This window comes from Rhinolophus sinicus, chromosome 6, assembly GCF_057876585.1.
Source record: "Rhinolophus sinicus isolate RSI-liver-muscle chromosome 6, RSI-T2T, whole genome shotgun sequence".
Classification (NCBI taxonomy): domain Eukaryota; kingdom Metazoa; phylum Chordata; class Mammalia; order Chiroptera; family Rhinolophidae; genus Rhinolophus; species Rhinolophus sinicus.
Genome location: NC_142506.1, coordinates 1,803,656 through 1,822,600, shown reverse-complemented (window position 1 = coordinate 1,822,600; position 18,945 = coordinate 1,803,656). Strand labels below are relative to the sequence as shown.

The following is an 18,945-nucleotide window of genomic DNA, read 5'->3' as shown; positions in this document are numbered from 1 at the left end:
GAGACACAGACCAGAGACCTGGGAAGCCCCCAGGCTGCCCCCCCATCAGCTGCAAGGTCTGGCGTTGGTGGCTGGACTCCCCTCCCCGCTGGCTCTGTGCCTGCATCTCCTGCCCCCTCCTGTCCCCTCCAGCTCTGGCAGGCTATGGTTACAGGGCCCTAGGGACTGTCCTGTCCCCTGCAGGCCCCAGAGCCCTTCCTAGTGGGGGAGGGGCTCTCCCTCCCTCCTCCCGGGGCCAGGGTGCCCGCTGAGACCTCAGACCCATGTTCCAGTCCCTTGCCCAGCTGCTGGCTGCTCTTGGAGGCGGGAGCCTTCAGGGGCTGCCCCTGCCCTCTCTCCCACCTCCCTGTCAATGTAGGGTGGGCGGGAGCCCTGGGGCGTTTGACGTGGGAGGGCGGGCAGCTGGGCAGGGATAAAGCCAGGCTGGGGTCCTAGCCACCGTGGGATCCTGGCACTTGGGATAAGGGTGAGTGTCTGAGGGCTCCCAGTGGGCTCAGCGGGCCCTGAGGTGGGGGGGCCGGGGTGTGGAAGGTGGGGCCGGCCAGAGGCCTGGGTGTGGCCACCCCTGGGGCAGACCTCAAGAGAGCCACAGGGCCAGGGGTCTCCAGGCTTTCCAGCTCATGCTGGCAGCTCAGCCGGGACCTCACTGGTTTCCTGTCAAATGGGATGAGGGAGCCTTTTCCTTCCAGAGCCCCAGTTGGACCATGTGGGAATGTACCGTCTCCTCCTAGGCTCTGTTTTGTCGTGGGCCCTCAGCCTCCCCAGGTGTGGGACAGGCCTCAGTGGGACAGGAGGGTGGCCAGGACTGCTGGCTGCACAGCCCCTTCTCGGCAGGCTGCACCGTCAGGAGGCAGGATGGGGTCACAGTAGCGTGGAGATCAGCTTGGCTCTTCTGCCCCTTGACAGTTATGGAGCCCCTCTGCCCACGCCTCTTTGTTAGATGAGGGTCGTAATGCAGAGGCGGCACGACTGCCCATTGGTTGTCACGTTTGGGAGTAAAAGGAGGTGATGTGGAAAATCACGCCAGGACAACCGTGGCACGGGCTGCCTCAGGGAGCCCTGTCACCATGTGCCCTCGGTGGTGCTGGGGGCTGGGACCGGCCTCCACACATGGTTGGCGTGACCATTAGTCAAGATGCTGATTTGCCCATCTTGAGATCCGGCGGGCAGAACAGGTGCCTGCCTCTCAGACTCTAGTGTAGACTTTTGACCTGACAGCCACCTGTGGGGCCATGTTAAGCCCGCTTGTACAAAACAAATCAGTGGGGCTTCAGGGACGCAGACTGCCCACCCCTCCACAGATTACATGGAGGAGCTTCCGATCTGTTTGACCCCAACACTCTTTAGGCGCTACCAAAAAGCGGGCTCTCCAGAAGTGGTTAATTGCCACTATTACGTTTATTGTTAACAACTGACAGCTTAGATTGTCATCTGCTGTTATCCTGGTTTTAATAACCCCCTGAGGGGGTTGGAAGTATCTTTCTCGGTTGGTAACAATTGTGTGCAAACCAAGAGTCACAGGGCCCGGCTCATGCTACTGCCCCTGCGCAGCCATGAAGGTGGCAGTTACAGCTTTTGGGCCTTCGGTGGTGACAGCCTGACAGGCTGGCCTCAGCAGGCAGGACACAGGTTGGCAAGTCAGCACCATGCCCCACAGGGCACCATTAAAGCCACGTGTGGCGAGGGCAAACCCGTGCAGCGCTGAGGGTCAGCAGCTGAGCTCCGGGGCGTGTCTTCTCCATCTCGAGATCCCGGCGGGTAGAACAGGTGCCTGCCAGGGTGGAAACCGCAGCCTGTTCCCAACAGCCCTGCTTCCAGGTCACAGCCGGGCACCGCCTTGGAAAGTGGCTTCCCTCCCTGGCAGTGTCTCCATTTATAGAGAAGGCCACGGGCCCCAGAGAGGGCAAGCGCTGGCTGCAAATCACACAGGGAGTCAGGGCAGCTGGTGAAGCCCTGATGGTGCAGTTCTGGCCACAGAGGCTGCCTCTCCCCTGCTGGCCGGCTCCTTCAGGAAGCCTTCCCTGACCATCTGATCCCCCAGCTCTGCCTTCGGCAGTGTCTGCTCTGCTGGTTTATTCCATTCGGAAGCTTTCCTCCTGCTGTTCCCCATCCCAGCAATGGGCACTCAGGAGGCAGTAGAGAGAGGGGCTGGTAATTCGGGAGCTGCCCGAAGGCGGAAGGTGCTGCCAAGGAGTAGTGAGCAAGCTGGGGTGTGCAAACTGGAGATGAGACGGCGTAGGTGACCTTTGAGGTTCCTCTGGACCTCAGGGGCTGAGATCCCGTGATGGGTTCTGGGCATTTCCCAGATCTGGACCTCTGCCCAGAACGTTGGGTCATTTGTTCCTTCCACAAACAAGTGGGGGGCCAGCTTGGTGCCAGGCGCTGTGCGGGAGGCAGCGTGGGATGGACAACCTCTACGCCCCTCCTTCTGGACATGCCTTCTTGGGGGCTGGGCCACTCCCCTTTCGGAAGGGCATGTGGCTGAAGGGAGAGGAGAGAGGGCAGGAATGGGGGAAGGGAGGCAGCGGCGCCTGATCAGTGAGGGGGCTGGACCCTCGGTACTGCCAGGTGCAGGGGTGGCAGGGCTCTGGGAGGGTTTCCTGGGGGGTGGGTGAGGGCTTGGCCTGCTTGGGTCTCCCCTCCCGGCAGTGTGTGGACTTGGGCTTGCTCTGGTAGGATTCCAGGAACAGCTCCTGCCCTGATAAAAATAGGCTTCTCTGAAGGGCTTGACACTGTGCCAACTGCAGCAGGTGCCCCCCCCCCCCCCCGGCCTGGCCAGAGTGGATACCCCAGGCGAGGAGCATGAGGATGCTGGGGCCCAGGTCTGCAGCCTGAGCAGCAGGGTGGGCTCTGCCTTGGGTACAAGCTCACTGAGCTTGATGGGACCTTTCACCTGGACGGACGAGCACCAGCTGATCGTAGAAGCAGCTCGCCCCAGAGGTGCTTGTCTCCCAGAGGGCCAGAGCCAGGGTAAACGGGGTCCCTGCAGGTCAGCGAAACTCACCCCCAACTGCGTTCTCCTGCTTCCTGACTGTGTGACTGGGTCAAGTCCTGAACTGCATCTCTGAACTGCTGTGTTGTATCCATACAAGGTGGCTGGCGTGTCCTGTTCATGATATGCAGTGTCTGGCACAGAGCCCGAGGGCACAGAACCGCAGTAAGCAGCAGACGGGAGATTGTGGGGCACTGCGTGCCTAGAGCTCTCAGGGAGATGCTGCTGGAATCGGGGAACGAAGAGCACTGGAGGGGGAGTGCAGTGGTGGCCAAGGCCTGGGTGCTGGGTGGTGACACAAGGGCAGGGGCCCTTGCCTGGGGCTTATGGCACTGGCTCCTTGAGCTGGCAGCCCCCTGGCTAGGTCCAGGAGTGTCTGTGGGTGGGGCTGCTTCGGGGCACCCTGTGCAGGTGTCCCGTCTTTACCTCTTCTGCCTGCTCACCTGCTTGAGGGTGGAAGGGTGAGAGGGTCACAGGCATGGCTCTCTTGAGGGTGTGGGGAGAGCCCTGGAGATGGCTGTATTCTCTACCAGGCCCGGGGCCAGCTCCCCTGGCTGCCCCTGGGGTGTTGACCGCTGATTGCAGGGGTCAGGCTGGCTGTCTGGGAGCTGGGCTCAGAGCAGGGTTCCCAGCGAGGAGAGGCCTCCAGGGACCCTCTGTGCCGGGGGGGTCTTCCGACCCTGCTTCTCCACTTCCGAGGGTTTCCAGGCTGGTAGGGCAGGTACAGCGTGACTGTGATATCAGTTCACTATTGGGGCTCAGTCAGGGGCGCATTGGTGTTCCAGACACGGTGCTCCCTGGAGGCAAAGCCAGGACCTTGGGGAGGGCTTTGCTTGGGAATGTCACTGGAGCTCCTGCTGGGGTGGGGCATCTGCAGAGCCTGGAGGCTGAGCCTGGAGGCTGAGCGGATGTGGTGACAGCTTCCTGGGTGAATCCCACCTTCCCGCGGAACCACGTGTGGGCTCCCAGTCCCAGCGCCTCGGGTTCCTCACCTGCACACTGGGGGTGGGGGAGGGTAACGGCAGCTCCCTTCCCCGGGTGCTGCGAGGATTCGTGAGGGACGGCAGCGTCTGGCACACAGCAGGTGCTGAGGAAGTGGAGGGGTTCTCAGACGGAGGACGGAGTCTGAGCAGACCGACTTCAGGGCTGGGCAAGGCCCGGGACCCTCGCCTTGGGGCTGTCAGCCTCGTTAGCCCACCTGGGCCACGGGCACCTTCCTTTCCACGTTCACAGTGGGAACTCTCCGTCCAGGCCTTGACCTGTGCTCAGGGTCCCCTGGGAGCACGTTTCTCCTCCCGCAGCCCAGAGCCCCCGTGCAGCCCCCTTGCTGTGGGGCCCTTCCCGTGCGATGCGGCCATGGGAGCCCCAGCAGGTTCCAGGGCAGCGCGCACACGGGTGCGAGGGAGGCGGTGCGCCGGCCCCCAGGGGCCCCGCCCCGAGCGGTCAGCGAGCGGCCCTCCCCTTGTATTTCCCCTTCCTCCGCGGCGCTTCCTCCGCGCTCGTTCCTCCACCGCCCCTTTGTTTGCCGGGCGCGCGGGCCCACGGTTATATTTAGGCGGCAGGTGTGGCAGCCACAACAAGTCGGGTCGCCTGCCGGTCACCGGCCACCCCGCCCACGTGATGCCCGGGCGCTATAAATAGCTCTCGGCCGCGGGGCCGGCAGAGCATCCGCGGACAGCCGGCGTCCGGCGCTCTGGGTCTCCCAGCCTCGGTCGGGTCTGGCTCCGTGCGATTGGAGGCGGCGGCGGGACGTCTGCGCGCGCCGGTGAGCAGGGCGACGCAGAGTGGGCGGGGGGCGTGCCGGGAGGACCCCAGCCCCGCCCCAGGGAGGTGGCCGCACCTCTCGGAATCAGCCCGCACGCGCCCCAGGCGCACCCATCACGGGGCCAGGCGGCCCCCACCTGAGCCCACCCGGGCCCAGCCCTGCCCGTTATGCTCCCGTGAGCCCGCCTTTCCTCTCCTGGGACCCCACGGAGCCCTAATTCTCTAGCCTCCCCCCATTCGCACCGAGTTCTAGGTCTGGAGGGGCTGGCCCTCTCGGAAACCCTCTGGATTTAAAGTCTTGCTAGCTCCATAGCCATCTGTGACCAGAGGTGAGGGCAGTAGCCTCCCTGAACCTCAGTTTCCTCCTCGGTAAATCCGTCTTGAGCTTGAGAAACCCCGAGCAGGGAGCACTAGGAAGGTCCTGTATCTCTTCCTGGTCTGTTTGCTCATGTACAGACGGGGCCGGTGAGGAGGCCTCCCCTGCTGGGTCTCTAAGGGGCGGTTGTTCTGGACATGGTAGACGGCTCAGTGCCCATGGATGGGAGGGGGCCAGCTGAGGTCCTAGGAGGGCGGATGTAGGCCAGTGGCAGGAAAGCCAGAGGGAGGGGCATTGGGCTCCTGGCAAGGGGGCTGGGCATGGGGGTGGTGGCTGGTGGACTTGGGTCAGCCCTGCCTGGAGACCCTGCTCAGTGACCTCACTGAGGAGGTGGTTAGGAGGGAGGGCCATAAGGCCAGGTTGAGTCACCTGGGGCACCGGGGGTCAGGAAGTGTGGGAATCATTGTTTGCTCCCACCTGAAGCTGGGAGACCTAGACTGCAGAGACAGCGGGATGTGTGGCAAGACCCCATCCTGGGCAGTGACCTTGGACCAACCTTGGCCCAGACCCCTGACCCCATTCTAGTCTGGGCCCTGACCCCTGAGCCCAGCCAGTCTAACCCTTGACCCCACTGACAAATGACAACTTCAGGCTCAAGTGGGCAGTAGTGTGGGGTGGCTCTGGGCCCCTCCCTGCCCAGCAACCTTCTGCCCTGAGGACCTGTCCAGGGATACTGGGCAGCAGAGCCATGCCATCTGTTGTTGCCCACAGGGTCTCCCCAGGTGCTCAGCGGCTGTGGGTGGCGAGGTGGTGGTGAGCCCCACACGGGGAGGCCTGGAGTCCTGTGGCTTCCTTGGGCCTTTTTTCTGTTTGCTTTCTGGTAAACACACACACGTGCACACGGGGACATCCTGTTGTCCCAGGAGGCACAGGTGTTTGTGTGCTGGCTGTCGGGGTGCCCAAAGCTGCCTTTCCTGACCTGCGCTCCCAGCAGAAGCTGGCTTTCGGACGGCGCAGGCTGGGCAGCTGAACCAGGACAGGATTCCTTCTCTCAGCCTTCATCCTCCTCCGGGGGCAACACTCCCATTTAACCCTCCTGGGACCGTGGCAAGGGGAGGGGTGTGAGATGTGGTGCCTGCCCTGAGCCCAGGAGCGGCGGTTGAGCTGGCCCCTCGGTGTCTGGGGGTCCCAGGTCTTGGGTCCTTCCTGTATCCAGGCTGAGGCTGTAGGGCAACAGCCTGTCCGGCAGGCAGCTGGACAGCGGGCTGCAGGGCTGGGGGCAAAGGTAAGAGGTGGTGGGTTGGGACGTGGAGAACCTTGCCAGGTGAGCAGATAGGAGTGCCGGTGGTGGGGCTTGTGTCTAGTCCAGTGGCTGGAGGGGGCATCTTGTTTGGCCCCTCATTGTGCAGATGGGGAAACTGAGGCCAGTGACATGCCCAAGGTCTCCCAGCCTGTGCGGGTGGGAGTGAGGCTGGTGCTGCTGCGGCCTCTGGCCTGGGACCTTTCGGGCCAGAGGGGGAGAGACAGGTGTGGAGGTGCTTGATGGCTGCCTTGGTGGCCCGGCAGTGTCACTCCCAGGGGCCCTGTCACAGTGTGACCCCACTCCTGGCCACCTGAGCTGTCACTGCCTTGGCATGTGCCTGGCGGCGGGCCCTTTGGCTGTTGTGGTCTGTCCTGGTTCTCTGAGCTCCTGGCTTGTTTACCCTGTGCCTGGCAGCCCTGTGGCAAATGGTAGAGACAGCGGGTTGGGGTGGAGGCTGACCGGAAACAGAGGTTCCCACAGAGCTCCTGGGAGACGTTTACTGTGGTTCACGGTTGTGAGTGGGGCCTTCCTCCCTCACCCACTGTGCCCGGCACCTCGGCCTCCATGCCTGAGCCCCTTTCTCTGAGGACAGGCCGCCCCAGAATTACCTGGGCTCAGAGTTCCGCAGAGGACAGGGGGACTCTCCTGGGGTGCAGGTGGGGTATCTGCTGATCACAGGAGGGGTCGGGCTTAGGGTGCTAAGCCTCTGTTACCACAGACCGCCTGGACTTCCGTGTGTTGGGGTTCAGCTCTATCCTAGGATGTGTGTGTGTGTGTGAGACCCTAAAATCCTCCCTCTGTGCCTCTCCACTCCGTCCTGGTCGCTGTCTGGTCACTTCAGGGCCCTGGGTCAGCCTTGGAAGGAGCTGTCCTTCCTGTGCTCCCACATGGGGAAACTGAGGCCTAAGGAGAGTTGCTCCCTTGGCACACTCCCGCAGCAGGGCCCCGGGAAAGCATTGCCGTGACAGTGGGGGTCGGGCAGGAGGCAGGGGCTCTTGGTGAGCCCTGTTCTGTTCATTTCCTTCTGCCCTCCGCCCCTAGACGTTGCCTGCTGCTGACCGGCCTGGGACCCATGGAGAGGGCCTGGAGGGGCAGCTCGGAGTGCTGCCGCGCCCAGCATTGCCACTGCACCTGCTGCCGGGCCTGCTGCTAAGGAGGGTGCCGCGCCTCTGGCCCTCACCATTGCCCTCACCCGCCGATGGCCTCTGCCGCCCAGCCTGGGGCCGCCTGAGCCCCCTGCGTCCTGCCAGGACTCGCCGTACCCCAATGGGGTAACGTGACAGAGGCCCTTGCACGAGTCGCCTGCCTGCCCGCCTCGGCTGCCGCCTGTGACTCCCTTGCCAAGGCGGCCCTCTTGGTTCAGTTCAAGTTCATTTTGTTTGTTTGTTTTTGTTTTGCTTTTTTTTTGTTTTTTGGGGTTTGGGGACTGCCTTTGAGCGAAGGGGGCTGTCCGCCCATCCCTCGATGCAGAGAGTGTGTCCCCGGCGACAGACACCGTGCTGACAGTGCTTAGTGCGGCCACGACGGCCAGATTTACTCTGGGCTTTTTAAGGTTTTCTTTGTTGAATTTTTTGGTTGTTATTTTTATTTTTGAACCCTTCTAATTATTCGTCTCAGAGGCAGGAGCTTGGACGGGCCCATTTGACTTCTGGGGGACTGTGTCTTCCTTTTTTTTTTTTAATTAGAGTTGGGTTTTATTTTTTAACCATCCACACACCAGGCAGCGTCCTCCCCCCTCCCAAGTATTTGCACAATATTTGTGCGGGGTGTGGGGGCAGGTTTTTTAAAAGCATTTCCTCTCTTGGACAAGCACAGGGATCCCGTTCTCCTTTTATCTGGGGGGCTTGGGGGCTCCTGCCGTCCGTGTCCCCAGCGCCGTCGCGGGGAGCAGCCATGGCACGCATGAACCGGCCGGCCCCCGTGGAGGTCAGCTACAAGAATATGCGTTTCCTCATCACACACAACCCCACCAACGCCACCCTCAGCACCTTCATCCAGGTGAGTGGGCCGGCAGGAGTCCAGCCAGCCTGGCCACGCTACCCTCAGCCTCCCGAGAGATTTGTAGCTGTCATCCCAAGTTCTGGGTGGGCAAAAATGTCACCCTGGTTACAGGATCCCTGAAGGGGGGGACATAAGAATGTCCTGGGGAGCTCGGGGGTGAGGACTGTTGGGGGATTAGCTGGGGTCGCTGGGGGCTGACATGTGGACAGGTGGACTCCACGCTACGTGGGGAGAGGCCGGTTCAGAGCTAGGATGAGCAGTAGGCATTGCCCCGAGTCCTTTGCTGGCTGTTTGGCCTCTGCAGAGGCTGAGCAGGAAGGAGGAGGGAGAGGCCCCCTAGGGGAGGAACGGCTGCTGAAACAGGCTGGAGGCAGGTGGGGAGCGGGCATGGAGGCCAGCACCACGGCCAGCTCCATGGCCAGCTGCTACCTGCAGGAAGCCCAAGGGATCTTGGGGGAAGCCACAGGTTAGAACAGGCTTCAGGGCACAGATATCCTTATGAGGAGGAGCTGGGCAAGGGTCTGAGCTGGCCACGGCAGAGGGTGGCTGCTATACCCTGGAGAGTAAGCAGGCAGATGTGTGCTGCTCGTGGCCCCAGCAGATACGACCAGATGTGTCTGCAGAGTCTGCAGCTCGCCTCATGGCTTGGTAGAAGCCTGGCCTCTGCAGAGCTTCTTGCTATGCAGAGCCTGCAACTGTGTGTAGGGCCATTTGTGGCCTCAGCACCTCAGCCCCTTGTTTCTCCGATGTGCGGTAAGCCCCTGTGGGAGCTTGTTATAATTAAACAGGGACCGAGCCATGAGAGGACCTTGAAAACTGAAGAGAGAGGCAGTGGGCACTCTGCCGTCAGGGGACCTGGATCCTGGACACTAAGCCAGGTGTCCTCCAGAAGAGGGTTTATCCCCCTCACAGCTGAGACCCTTGAGATAATAGCAGGATCTGGGAAGAGATGGAGCACAGCACTCAGCGTGTGACCAGGGTCGAGTCAGCCTGTGACGAGAATCAGGGCTCGGCGTGTGACCAGGGTCAGGGATCGGCGTGTGACCAGGGTCAGGGCTCGGCGTGTGACCAGGGTCAGGGATCGGCGTGTGACCAGGGTCAGGGCTCAGCCTGTGACCAGGGTCAGGGCTCAGCCTGTGACCAGAATCAGGGCTCAGCCTGTGACCGGGATCAGGGCTCAGCCTGTGACCGGGATCAGGGCTCAGCCTGTGACCGGGATCAGGGCTCAGCCTGTGACCGGGATCAGGGCTCAGCCTGTGACCGGGATCAGGGCTCAGCCTGTGACCGGGTTCAGGGCTCAGCCTGTGACCAGGATCAGGGCTCAGCCTGTGACCAGGATCAGGGCTCAGCGTGTGACCAGGGTCAGGGCTCAGCCTGTGATGGGGATCAGGGCTCAGCCTGTGATGAGGATCAGGGATCAGTGTGTGACCAGGGTCAGGGCTCAGTGTGTGACCAGGGTCAGGGCTAAGTGCATGACCAGGGTCAGGGCTCAGCCTGTGATGGGCATCAGGGCTCAGCCTGTGATGAGGATCAAGGATCAGTGTGTGACCAGGGTCAGGGCTCAGTGTGTGACCAGGGTCAGGGCTAAGTGCATGACTAGGGTCAGGGCTCAGATGTGGATTGGGTGGCAGCTCCCTCTGCTGAAGGCACTGAGGGGTCTTGGTGCCCCCACAGTCTCAGAACGCTGCACCCCCTCCTGCTCCTGAATTCTCAGAGTAGCTCTGCTCTGCCCTCATTGTGTACGGTGTCGGTGTCACATGACAAGCGAGGTCCAGCAGCTGATTCCTCACCACTCCCAAAATAGCTGCTCGGAGCAGGTGGGGTGGGAGCAGCCCCTGCACGTGGCTGGTGGAGGGGACCCCCCTCCACGTTGGGTATAAATATCCTGGGCCTGGCTGCAAACTACCCTGACCTTTCCCTGGTAGCCTGGGGTTTTCCCGCTGGTGTGCAGGGCCTGGCTCCCTTCTGCTGCCACCTCAGCACGTGCCCGCTCTCCCTACTCTGAGGTCCTCTTTCCCACTGAGATCTGCCCCTCCCAGACTGAAGGCCACAGTGTGGGGTCTGGACAGACATGTGACTTGGCTGGACCATTCATGCTCCGGCTGGAAGGGCTGCTCAGAGCTGGGGTCACGCTGGGCCCACGTGTGGGCTGGTGGTGTCCTGTCTGTGCCTGGGGACCCAGGAGCTCTGTCTGGAAAATGGGGTCTTCCTGGGTCCTGAGCACTCACGAAGAGGGAGGTGAAGTGCTGGGTGGGCCAAGGCACAGCTGCCCCAGAAGCATCAGGAAAGACTTTGCCTCTGGCAAGTGATGGAGCCCGAAAGTCCCCCACTGGCGGTTCCTGCTCTGCCTCGGTCTTTCTGTCTTGTTTAGTGGGGCACAGCCCTGCCCGGTGGACCCTGGTCAGGGGGTCCCCACCCCTGTGCCCTGCAGCCCCAGCCCAGCCCCACCTTCTCCCTCCTCCCTCCCTGCCAGGACCTGAAGAAGTACGGGGCCACCACTGTGGTGCGAGTGTGTGAAGTGACCTACGACAAGGCCCCACTGGAGAAGGATGGCATCACCGTCGTGGTGAGGGCTGGTGGTGCTGGTGGCTGCGCTGCTGCCACGGGGGGAGGGGCTCTCGGCCTGCAGCGTGCTGTGCGGCAGGCATGCGTGGCCTTGTTTGTGCCGGGGTCTCGTCTGTGTTTGGACACATCTCGAGGAGGCCCAGGCATTGGGCCGTGTTACCTGGAGGGAGTCACCTGCTCCCTGCATGGCCTCCTTCCACCTCTAGAGCGGGTGTGCTTGTCCCAGGCTAGCCTGGCCCAGGAGGTGGGACCACATGCTGTGCTCACTGGCACAGCCCCGGCTTACGCAGCCAGGCCCTTGCGCGTGCCAGGGCTGGCAGATACCACGGCTTCTCAGCTGCAGTGCAGTCTCCCCGTGTGGCTCTTTTGTGGGGAAACTGAGGCTGGGCTCCTTGGCTGTCTGAGGCCACAGCCAGACGGCCGCAGACCTGGGACTGCTTGATCAGCGGCCCTTTAGTAATCACACCTCCTCCAGGGGTGCTTCCCCATCAAGGGGCTGGGGCTCGGACCCCAGCAGCCCTGCCTGGTGGGGACGACACGGCCTTGCTCTGAGGATGGCTTGAGACTCCATGGCCACTTAAGGTCTATGAGTGAGTGCAGGGCAGAGAAGGGCCCTGGGCGGCTCCAGGCTGGCTCCTCTGGGTCTGGGCCTGTCTCCAGGGCCTCATGTCTGTCCCTTGCTGCCTGTGTCTGGGGCCCTGTCGCTGGGCAGCAGGTGCTGTGGAGAAGGTGGGGCCGGTGCAGCTGGTGGGTCCCTGGGGCGGCTGTGGGATGGAACCTGTGGGCCTGTTTCCTTGGCCCCTGGCCCTGGGGACCTGTGTCCAAGTGGAAGGTGGGTGGCTGTGCTGCCATGTCCCTGTTGGAGGGTCTCTTGGGGCCTCCCCAGCGCAGGGCTGCCCCGACTCCGGCTGGAGGCACGAAGGGTGCCCAGGCGTCCCCACCCAGCTCTCTTGAGCCTCAGCCACCTCTGCGCCAGAGGACCGTTAGCCACTCCTTTCCGTGCAAGGCCCTTGTCATTGGCAGGTGTCACTGTTGATAACTTCTGCTTGGCCTTTTGGAGTGGCAGAAGAAGTCGGAGTTTCAGACGCAGACAGGCCTGGCCTGGATCCACCTGTGGGCCCAGGTCCTCACCTCTAAAGTGTGGATGCTTGGAAGAACTTGAGATAAAAACATATGCAGCGCCCCTTAGCATAGCGAGTCGGTGGCTTCCCTTCCCACCACAGCAGCGGGAAGGATCTGGGTTAGATGTAAGGCAGCCGGCAGAGCAGACTCATCCAGGTGTCACCATACCTGGAGACGGGGTGTGGATGCGATGGCCCTGGTCAGCCCATGCAGATCACCCCTGGGGCCAATGACATGGATTCTGCAGCAGTCCCTTCTGCCTGCGTGAATCTGCTTCACCAGGGCTTAAGTGTCTCCGTCCTCACGCAGTGCCCTGGGCTGGGCCCTTCCCCGAGGGCTCTCCTCATCCCCCCCAGGGCGCTGGGTGGGGTGTGGAGGTGGGCATCACAGCTGGTTTTCAAAATCAAATTAACCACTGGGAACCTCTGGAAAGGTCCCAGCTGTAACTGACTGTGTCACAGACCGAAGGGCCTCGCCCTGCAGCACTTTCTTCTCTCCTTCCCTGTCCCTGGGCCGGGCCTGCTCTGTGTGGCCCTGCTGAAGGCTGGGGACACAGAGAGGTACTGTGCCAGCTACGACCAGACCCCTAGGGCCTGCTGACCCAGGACCTCTCAGGCTGCTGAGGGTCAGCCTGTGAGCCCCGAGTCACAGTGGGCTGATGGAGAGGAGGGTTCCCAAAAGAAAGGACAGCATGCTCAGGAAGGCGTCCTGGAGAAGGGACAGCTGAAGTGAGAGAGGATGACCAGCGGCTCACCCCTCTCGTGCCCAGCCAGCTTTCTGCCCCGGTGCCTGCTGCCCCTCACCCTGGTGGGCTCTTGGCACCCTCTGTGCTTCTCAGAGTGCCCTGTGCTGTGGGGCTCTGCCTGTCCCCCCACCTTCGGCTCGGGGTCCTCACGGTCGGCTTCCCTCTGCAGGACTGGCCGTTTGACGATGGGGCGCCCCCACCTGGCAAGGTAGTGGAGGACTGGCTGAGTCTGCTGAAGGCCAAGTTCTGTGATGACCCTGGCAGCTGCGTGGCTGTGCACTGCGTGGCCGGCCTGGGACGGTGAGTCGGGGCGGGGGGCGGGGGGCTTGCTGGCACTTGGGGATCTTGTGGCCCGACTTGCTCTCGGATGTGGGTGCTGAGCCCACATCACACATGACCTCCTTCCAGAGGGTACCCACGTGGGCTTCCACAGCCTCGCAGGGAGGAAGTCCTTCCTGAGGTCTGACCCCCACTCCCTCCTGCTGTGATTGCAACTTTGTCCCTGCACTTGAGCAGGATTTGCTGCCAGGCCCCACCCTCCCCAGACACAAAGACCCCACCCCCACCAAACAGCCTGGGTTTCACTAAAATGATCCCGGTTTGCAGAGGGAAGACTGGCCAAGTGGGTTTGATAGCCCAGTGTCAAGTTCTTATTTGGGGCCAGACCTGAGCCCAGCAGAGTTTGCCTGGCGCACCTGAGGTCACAAAGCAGGGCTAGGAGGGAACTAGATTTGGACCCAGGTGGTGGAGCTGAGGTCCGAGCCTAAGGCCTCTACAGGGGAGCGAAGGGTTCTGGGACGGTCCAAGTGGCCTCTGGTGACGGGTGAAGGCGTAGGCCCTGCGTCTTCAGCAGGTGGCCTGTCAGGGGAGGGGTGGGGGTGCAGAGGCTTGGATGACCCTGCTGTCTGTCCCCAGGGCTCCGGTGCTTGTGGCACTGGCTCTCATCGAGAGTGGGATGAAGTATGAAGACGCCATCCAGTTCATCCGACAGTGAGTGGCCGGCCGGCGGGCGGGCGGGTGGGTGGGTGGGATGGGCGAGCAGACAGTTGATGAGCTCCTGGGGGGTCTGGGTTTAAGGGCACTGCCCACCCTGCAGCAGCCCAGCATCCTGCCAGCAGGCCCTAGGGTGTCCTCTGAGGTGTCCCCCAGTGCCATGTGCCCTCTCGGCCCTGAGTGAGGACTGCTCCCAGGGGTGAAGAGTGTAGCGAGGGGACACTATGGTGAAGGCCGGGCTGGTCCCCCCTCCAGGGCCTGTTCCCTCAGCTCGAGGCCGTGTGATTCAGGACAGGCTGTGCTGTGCTGCAGTAAGAAGCAGGCCCCAACCCCAGCGCCTGACAACCACACAGGCGTGTGCTGTCATGTCACCTGTCCGTGGGGGCAGCCCCATTTCCAGCTTTGCCAGAGAGCCCTTGTGGAGCTGCACAATGGCTCTTGAAGCTTTGCCGGGCAGACGTCTGTCTGTTCTGCTCACACTTCAAGTCCATGCGCACACCTGAGGTCGTGGGCAGGGAACGGATGCCCTCCAGCGGGGCTTGTGGGCAGCCCTAGGTGCCCCCTCATCCCGAGGCCCTCCCCGTCCCTCGCCGCCCTCCCTTCCTCTCAGACAGCAGGTATACCCAGCCGTACCTTGGTGGTCCTCTAGGACCCCTGGCCTGGGGATGGGGTGGGGCCTTGGAAGGGTGGGGACTGTGGGACTAAGGAGATCAGGGAGTCGGCCTGAGGAAGTGATAGCCAGGTGGATTGAAGGCCATCAATGAGGACAGCAGGTGACCGGGAAGGGTGAGCCTGGCAGTGCCAACAGCTCAGCAAGGCCCGGAGGTAGGATGGGCTCTGGTGACCACGAGGCCCTGCTTCAGCCCTACGGGACTCTTGGGCCTCTAGCTCCCTGGGGCAGGGCAGGTGGCCACGCCTGGGTCCTGCCTGACCCCACCCTGTCCCATTTCCCCAGAAAGCGGCGTGGAGCCATCAACAGTAAGCAGCTCACCTACCTGGAAAAATACCGGCCCAAACAGAGACTGCGGTTCAAAGACCCGCACACGCACAAGACCAAATGCTGTGTCATGTAGCTCAGGACGTCAGCTGCCGGGGCCGCCGGGCCTCCATCTCGCCTTTTTCTCCAGCACCTCCGTGCACCTGCCTCCAGGGGTCCACTCCACCCACCGCCCTCTGCTGTCGCCGTCTCCCTGTGTCTGCCCGCGTCGGCCTCTTTTTAGACCCATCCTTCCCTTTGTCCCATGCCCTGGGTCTCTGTCTCTGTGTCCTCTGTGTGTCTCTCTGAGGCTTAGTCGGGGGCCTGTCCCTGGCCTTGTGCCATCACCTTCTCTGTACCACCCCAGCAGCTCCCCTCTCTGGCCCATTTGTTGGGGGGAGGAGGCAGGTGTACTTTTTAACCACTAGGCCCAACCCATCCTCTGCGGCCCCTCCTCCTGACCTGTTCTCAGCTCCTTAAATGATTCTGTCTGGGGGCGGTCAGATGTTTTGGACACTCAAAGGCAATAAAACAGAACTCTGACTGCGTGTGCTCTGACAGTGGGTGCAGGGCCTCGGGGTGGGGGCAGGGCCACTGTCCAGGACCCACCGGCTGCACGGGGGCTCCCCCTGGTGTCCATACTGGGTCCCTGCGCCCCCTGGCTTAAGGACAGGGGACGTCCCTAATTCAGCAGGAGTGGGCTCCGCCAGTTGCCATGTTGGTGTTTTGGGAGCTGGGGCCTTAGGAAGAGACGCTGGGTCACCAGCTATGCCCCTCTGCAGGACCGGGGTGGGTTCCCTTGATGATTCCCCGGGGACTTGTGTTCAGCAGGGTGGCCTCCTATCCTGCCCCCGGCAGGTGTCCTCATCTCATCAGTCTTCAAGAACCAGAGAAGGGAGCAGGTGATGGTGGCTGACAGCTCGGGTTGGGACATGCCGTCCCGTCAGCCCAGGGCAGGGATGGAGGCCAGAGGGGCAGAAGGTAACCCCGGGGACCTGAGGGTGAGCAGATCTGAGTGTGTATGAGGCAGCCCCGGCCTCCCTGAGGGCACGGATGACCACACTGTGTGCTCCTGTGTGTAGCTCTCGCAGAGCTGGCGGCTGGCCCTCCCTGGGCAGAGGAAAAGCTGCCTGGAGGGTGGGGGCACAGCTGGGAGGAGGGCTCCAGGGCTGGTCTGGCAGGTGGGAGTGGAGAGGCTGGGGGGGACAGCCCCAGGGCCCGCCTCCCAGGCACTGTCACTCACCTTTGGACACCACCCAGAGGCCTTTACTGACCCGTCTCCCAGTGTCCAGGCCGTCGCCCACCTGCACTGCCTGCCGCTGCCCCTACTTGCAGCCACCTTACACCCACACCCACACCCACTCTGGGATAGGTGCTCACTCTCCTCCTTTGCCTAGGGGAGGTGGTGGGTCCAAGAAGGGTGAATCTCATGCCCGGGGCACAATTAAGGCATTTGCTGAGAACTCATGTCCCCTGGGGCAACTGTCCCCCTCCTGGGCTCGTTCTGCTAGTACTTGATGGGCCCTGGATGGCTTGGGTGGGCTGTGCCTTGCTAATGGCCCTGGGCAGGTGGCCACTAGGCACACAGGCTGTGTCTCTGTCCCCGGCTCGCTGTGGCTGGCCTGGCCGTGAACTGTCACACTGGTACCCTTCATGGGACAGCTCCCGTGTGCCTGGCTAGGTAGCAATTGCCCCCCACCCCCCCAACACACTGGCAGACGCAGCTTCTCTGAGTCTCAGTTTCCCTGAGCGTCTTGTCCAGTCACTGTTGGCTCCAGGGACCCATCAGGTCCAGGCCCACCCAGCTCCGAGCTTTGACTGAACCAGACTTTCTGGAGGGAGACTGGACTGGAGGACAACAAGGAGGTGGCCTGCCGCCCCCGCCCAGGGGCAGCTGACGGGTGAGACTGGGGAAGCCCCCCTTTAAGGGGAGGTGGCTCCTACCCAGACCGCACCCACTCGGCTGACCACGGGGACCCTCCTCCCCGGCCCCTTGGTCCCAAAGGAGCACAACCCCCTAGCCAGCGGTTAGAGTAGAGGATCGGCGGGTGCCCGTGGAGGTCAGGGGACAAGATGGGGACCTGCAAAGAGGCACAGTCACCTCCTCCTCCTCTGGGCTCCTGGGTGGAGAAGGGGCTGCCAGCCTCTCCCAAGTGGTTACTTCCTCCGTCTCCCAAACATGTCTGAGGATGCAAGTAAGTGTGCGTGGTCCACGGAGCTCGCTGTTTGTTTAACCCACCATCCTGGTGTGGGGCTCCCTGCTGCCAGCCCCGTGCGTCCCTGCCCCCAGGGCTCACAGTCTGTGGGGTGGGGTGACAGGTTAAGAGTTTGTCTAGTGTAAGGGGGGGACGCCCAGCCTTAGGAGGGGTTGAGGGCGGGTGACACGTAGGCTGGTCCTCGAAGAATGGGGCGGTGTGGAGGTCCTGAGGTGGGTGAGGGTGGAGAGATGCTCCAGGGGGAGGAATGGCTTGATTGAAGTGCGGTGGGGTCAGTGTGGGCACCGGAGAGAAAAGGCAGGTGAGCAGGCTGGTGGGGTCAGTGTGGGCACCGGAGAGAAAAGGCAGGTGAGCAGGCTGGTGGGGTCAGTGTGGGCACTGGAGAGAAAAGGCAGGTGAGCAGGCTGGGCTGGAGCACGCTGTTGGAGGGGCGGCCAGCTGGTCTGGTCCCAAGGGTGACAGCCTGAGGATGAGGCCAGGGAAGGGCCCATTTCACATATGTGAAAACTAAGACTGAGAGGAGGAAGGACCGGCTAAAGGTCAGGTGTGTCGTCAGGTGGCTGCTAGGGAATTGGGGACCCTGCCAGGAAGAGACCTACTCTGGGCTCAGCCCTCTGAGAGGCCTTGGGAGGAAGGTCTTACTACCCATTTTACAGATGGAACAGCTGAGGCCGCACAGCTCATCCAGGTGGGCCAGGCCCCACTGGGTAGGTCTGACTCTGGGCCCAGGTTGGTTCTGATGCCAACCCAGGTGCCAGCCCTGACTGGACTCAGGAGGATAGAGGTGAGGGTGGAGGGAGACATCGGGGACCCCAGGTTGAGGGAGACGTGCCAAGGGATTCCTTCCTCGTTGTCAGCTGCTCAGCGACTACAGACCTCTGAGCTGGAGACTGGGGGGAGTGCCTTGGTGAATGGCTCCATTCAACGTGAGCTCCAGGGCAAACGCTGCCCCCCTGCTGTGCCCTCTCAGCACCCAGGACAGTGGCAGGCGGTGACTTGGGTTCCAGTCAACGCAGTGCACCTGACCTCCGTGAGTGGAGGGTTTGTCATTTGCAGGGCCTCAGACAGATTTTACCTGCCCCATATCCCAGGCCTGGCCCTGTGCCCTAGTCCCACCAGTGTCTCCTGGGCTGACTTCGGTCCCCTGGGGGCCCATGGGAGAGTGGGCAGGGAGGCGACAGTTATGATAATTCTTTGTTGAATCTAGATCTTTCTTTCAAATGGAAAAATGTTATGCAAACAAGCTGTATGCAGACAGGGCAGGACTGACCAAGCGGTGGGCACAGGGGAAGCAGAGGGTGAGAGAGGATGGCTGGGGGTCACTGGGGTCTGGCTGCCAACTCCTGAAGGAAGGAGAACTGCTTGGTGGCGAATTCCCGGATGCCAGCCTCCTGGTCTTTTTTGAGAGCTTCGAAAGCTTCAGGAGAGGAGGGACCAGTGAGTCAGAGGTGACCCCACGGCCCGACCCAGGCAGAAGAGGGGGTCATGCTCCCTGGGAGCAGCCCTTTCATTCCAGCCTGGGGTGGGGTGGAGGTGGCAGGACGGCTGAGGCCCTACCTCCTCCCCCTTCCAGGCCGTGGGGGGGATTCCTGTCCCCAGCCCCACCCCCTCATGACCCTCACGCTTGGAACCCCCCCACGGCCTCACTTTATTGGAGCCTCAAGCGGAGTGGGGAGCCCTCTCTCACAGGTGCCCGAAGTGGGGTGGGAGGGTGTGTGCGGGGCTGGGGTGGTCGGGGCTGCTTACTGCACAGCAGCAGCTTTGTGTCTGCGTCATTCACTGTCTGGGACACGGCCCGGGGGTGGTAGCAGATGGTGTAACCTGTGCAGAAGGAGGCACAGACGGATGGAGAAGCACGCTGGCCAGTGGATGGGGCCGTGTCTTCTTTGAGGGTCTCAGGCCCACTGTGCCCTTCCAAGGCCCCCTCCCACCACCTCCCTTCTCTTGCCAGT

General features: G+C 62.4%; 2 protein-coding genes across 7 annotated transcripts in view; one reads left to right on the top strand and one right to left on the bottom strand.

Moving 5' to 3' along the window:
- Positions 1-2,787: 2,787 nt before the first annotated feature.
- On the top strand, positions 2,788-15,320 carry PTP4A3 (protein tyrosine phosphatase 4A3). Of its 6 annotated transcripts, XM_074316361.2 has the most exons (7): positions 2,839-2,989; positions 3,093-3,157; positions 7,417-8,373; positions 10,850-10,942; positions 12,978-13,108; positions 13,724-13,798; positions 14,757-15,320. In XM_074316361.2, the coding sequence occupies exons 3-7, from the start codon at positions 8,269-8,271 to the stop codon at positions 14,872-14,874; spliced, it is 522 nt and encodes a 173-aa protein (XP_074172462.1). In that variant the 5' UTR covers positions 2,839-2,989; positions 3,093-3,157; positions 7,417-8,268; the 3' UTR covers positions 14,875-15,320. The 6 variants fall into 6 exon arrangements, 5 of the variants coding, with proteins under 5 accessions (XP_074172463.1, XP_019580251.1, XP_074172462.1 ...); XM_074316362.2 differs by lacking the exon at positions 3,093-3,157 and having other exon boundaries at positions 2,788-2,940; XM_019724692.3 differs by having other exon boundaries at positions 2,789-3,157.
- A 2,992-nt stretch (positions 15,321-18,312) lies between these two features.
- LOC109434701 (maestro heat-like repeat family member 5) overlaps positions 18,313-18,945 on the bottom strand; it is a 47,375-nt gene continuing 46,742 nt past the window's right edge. Inside the window, 2 exon segments of the mRNA XM_088799296.1 lie at positions 18,313-18,410; positions 18,740-18,814. Of these exon segments, the coding sequence (XP_088655422.1) occupies positions 18,313-18,410; positions 18,740-18,814 (173 nt within the window).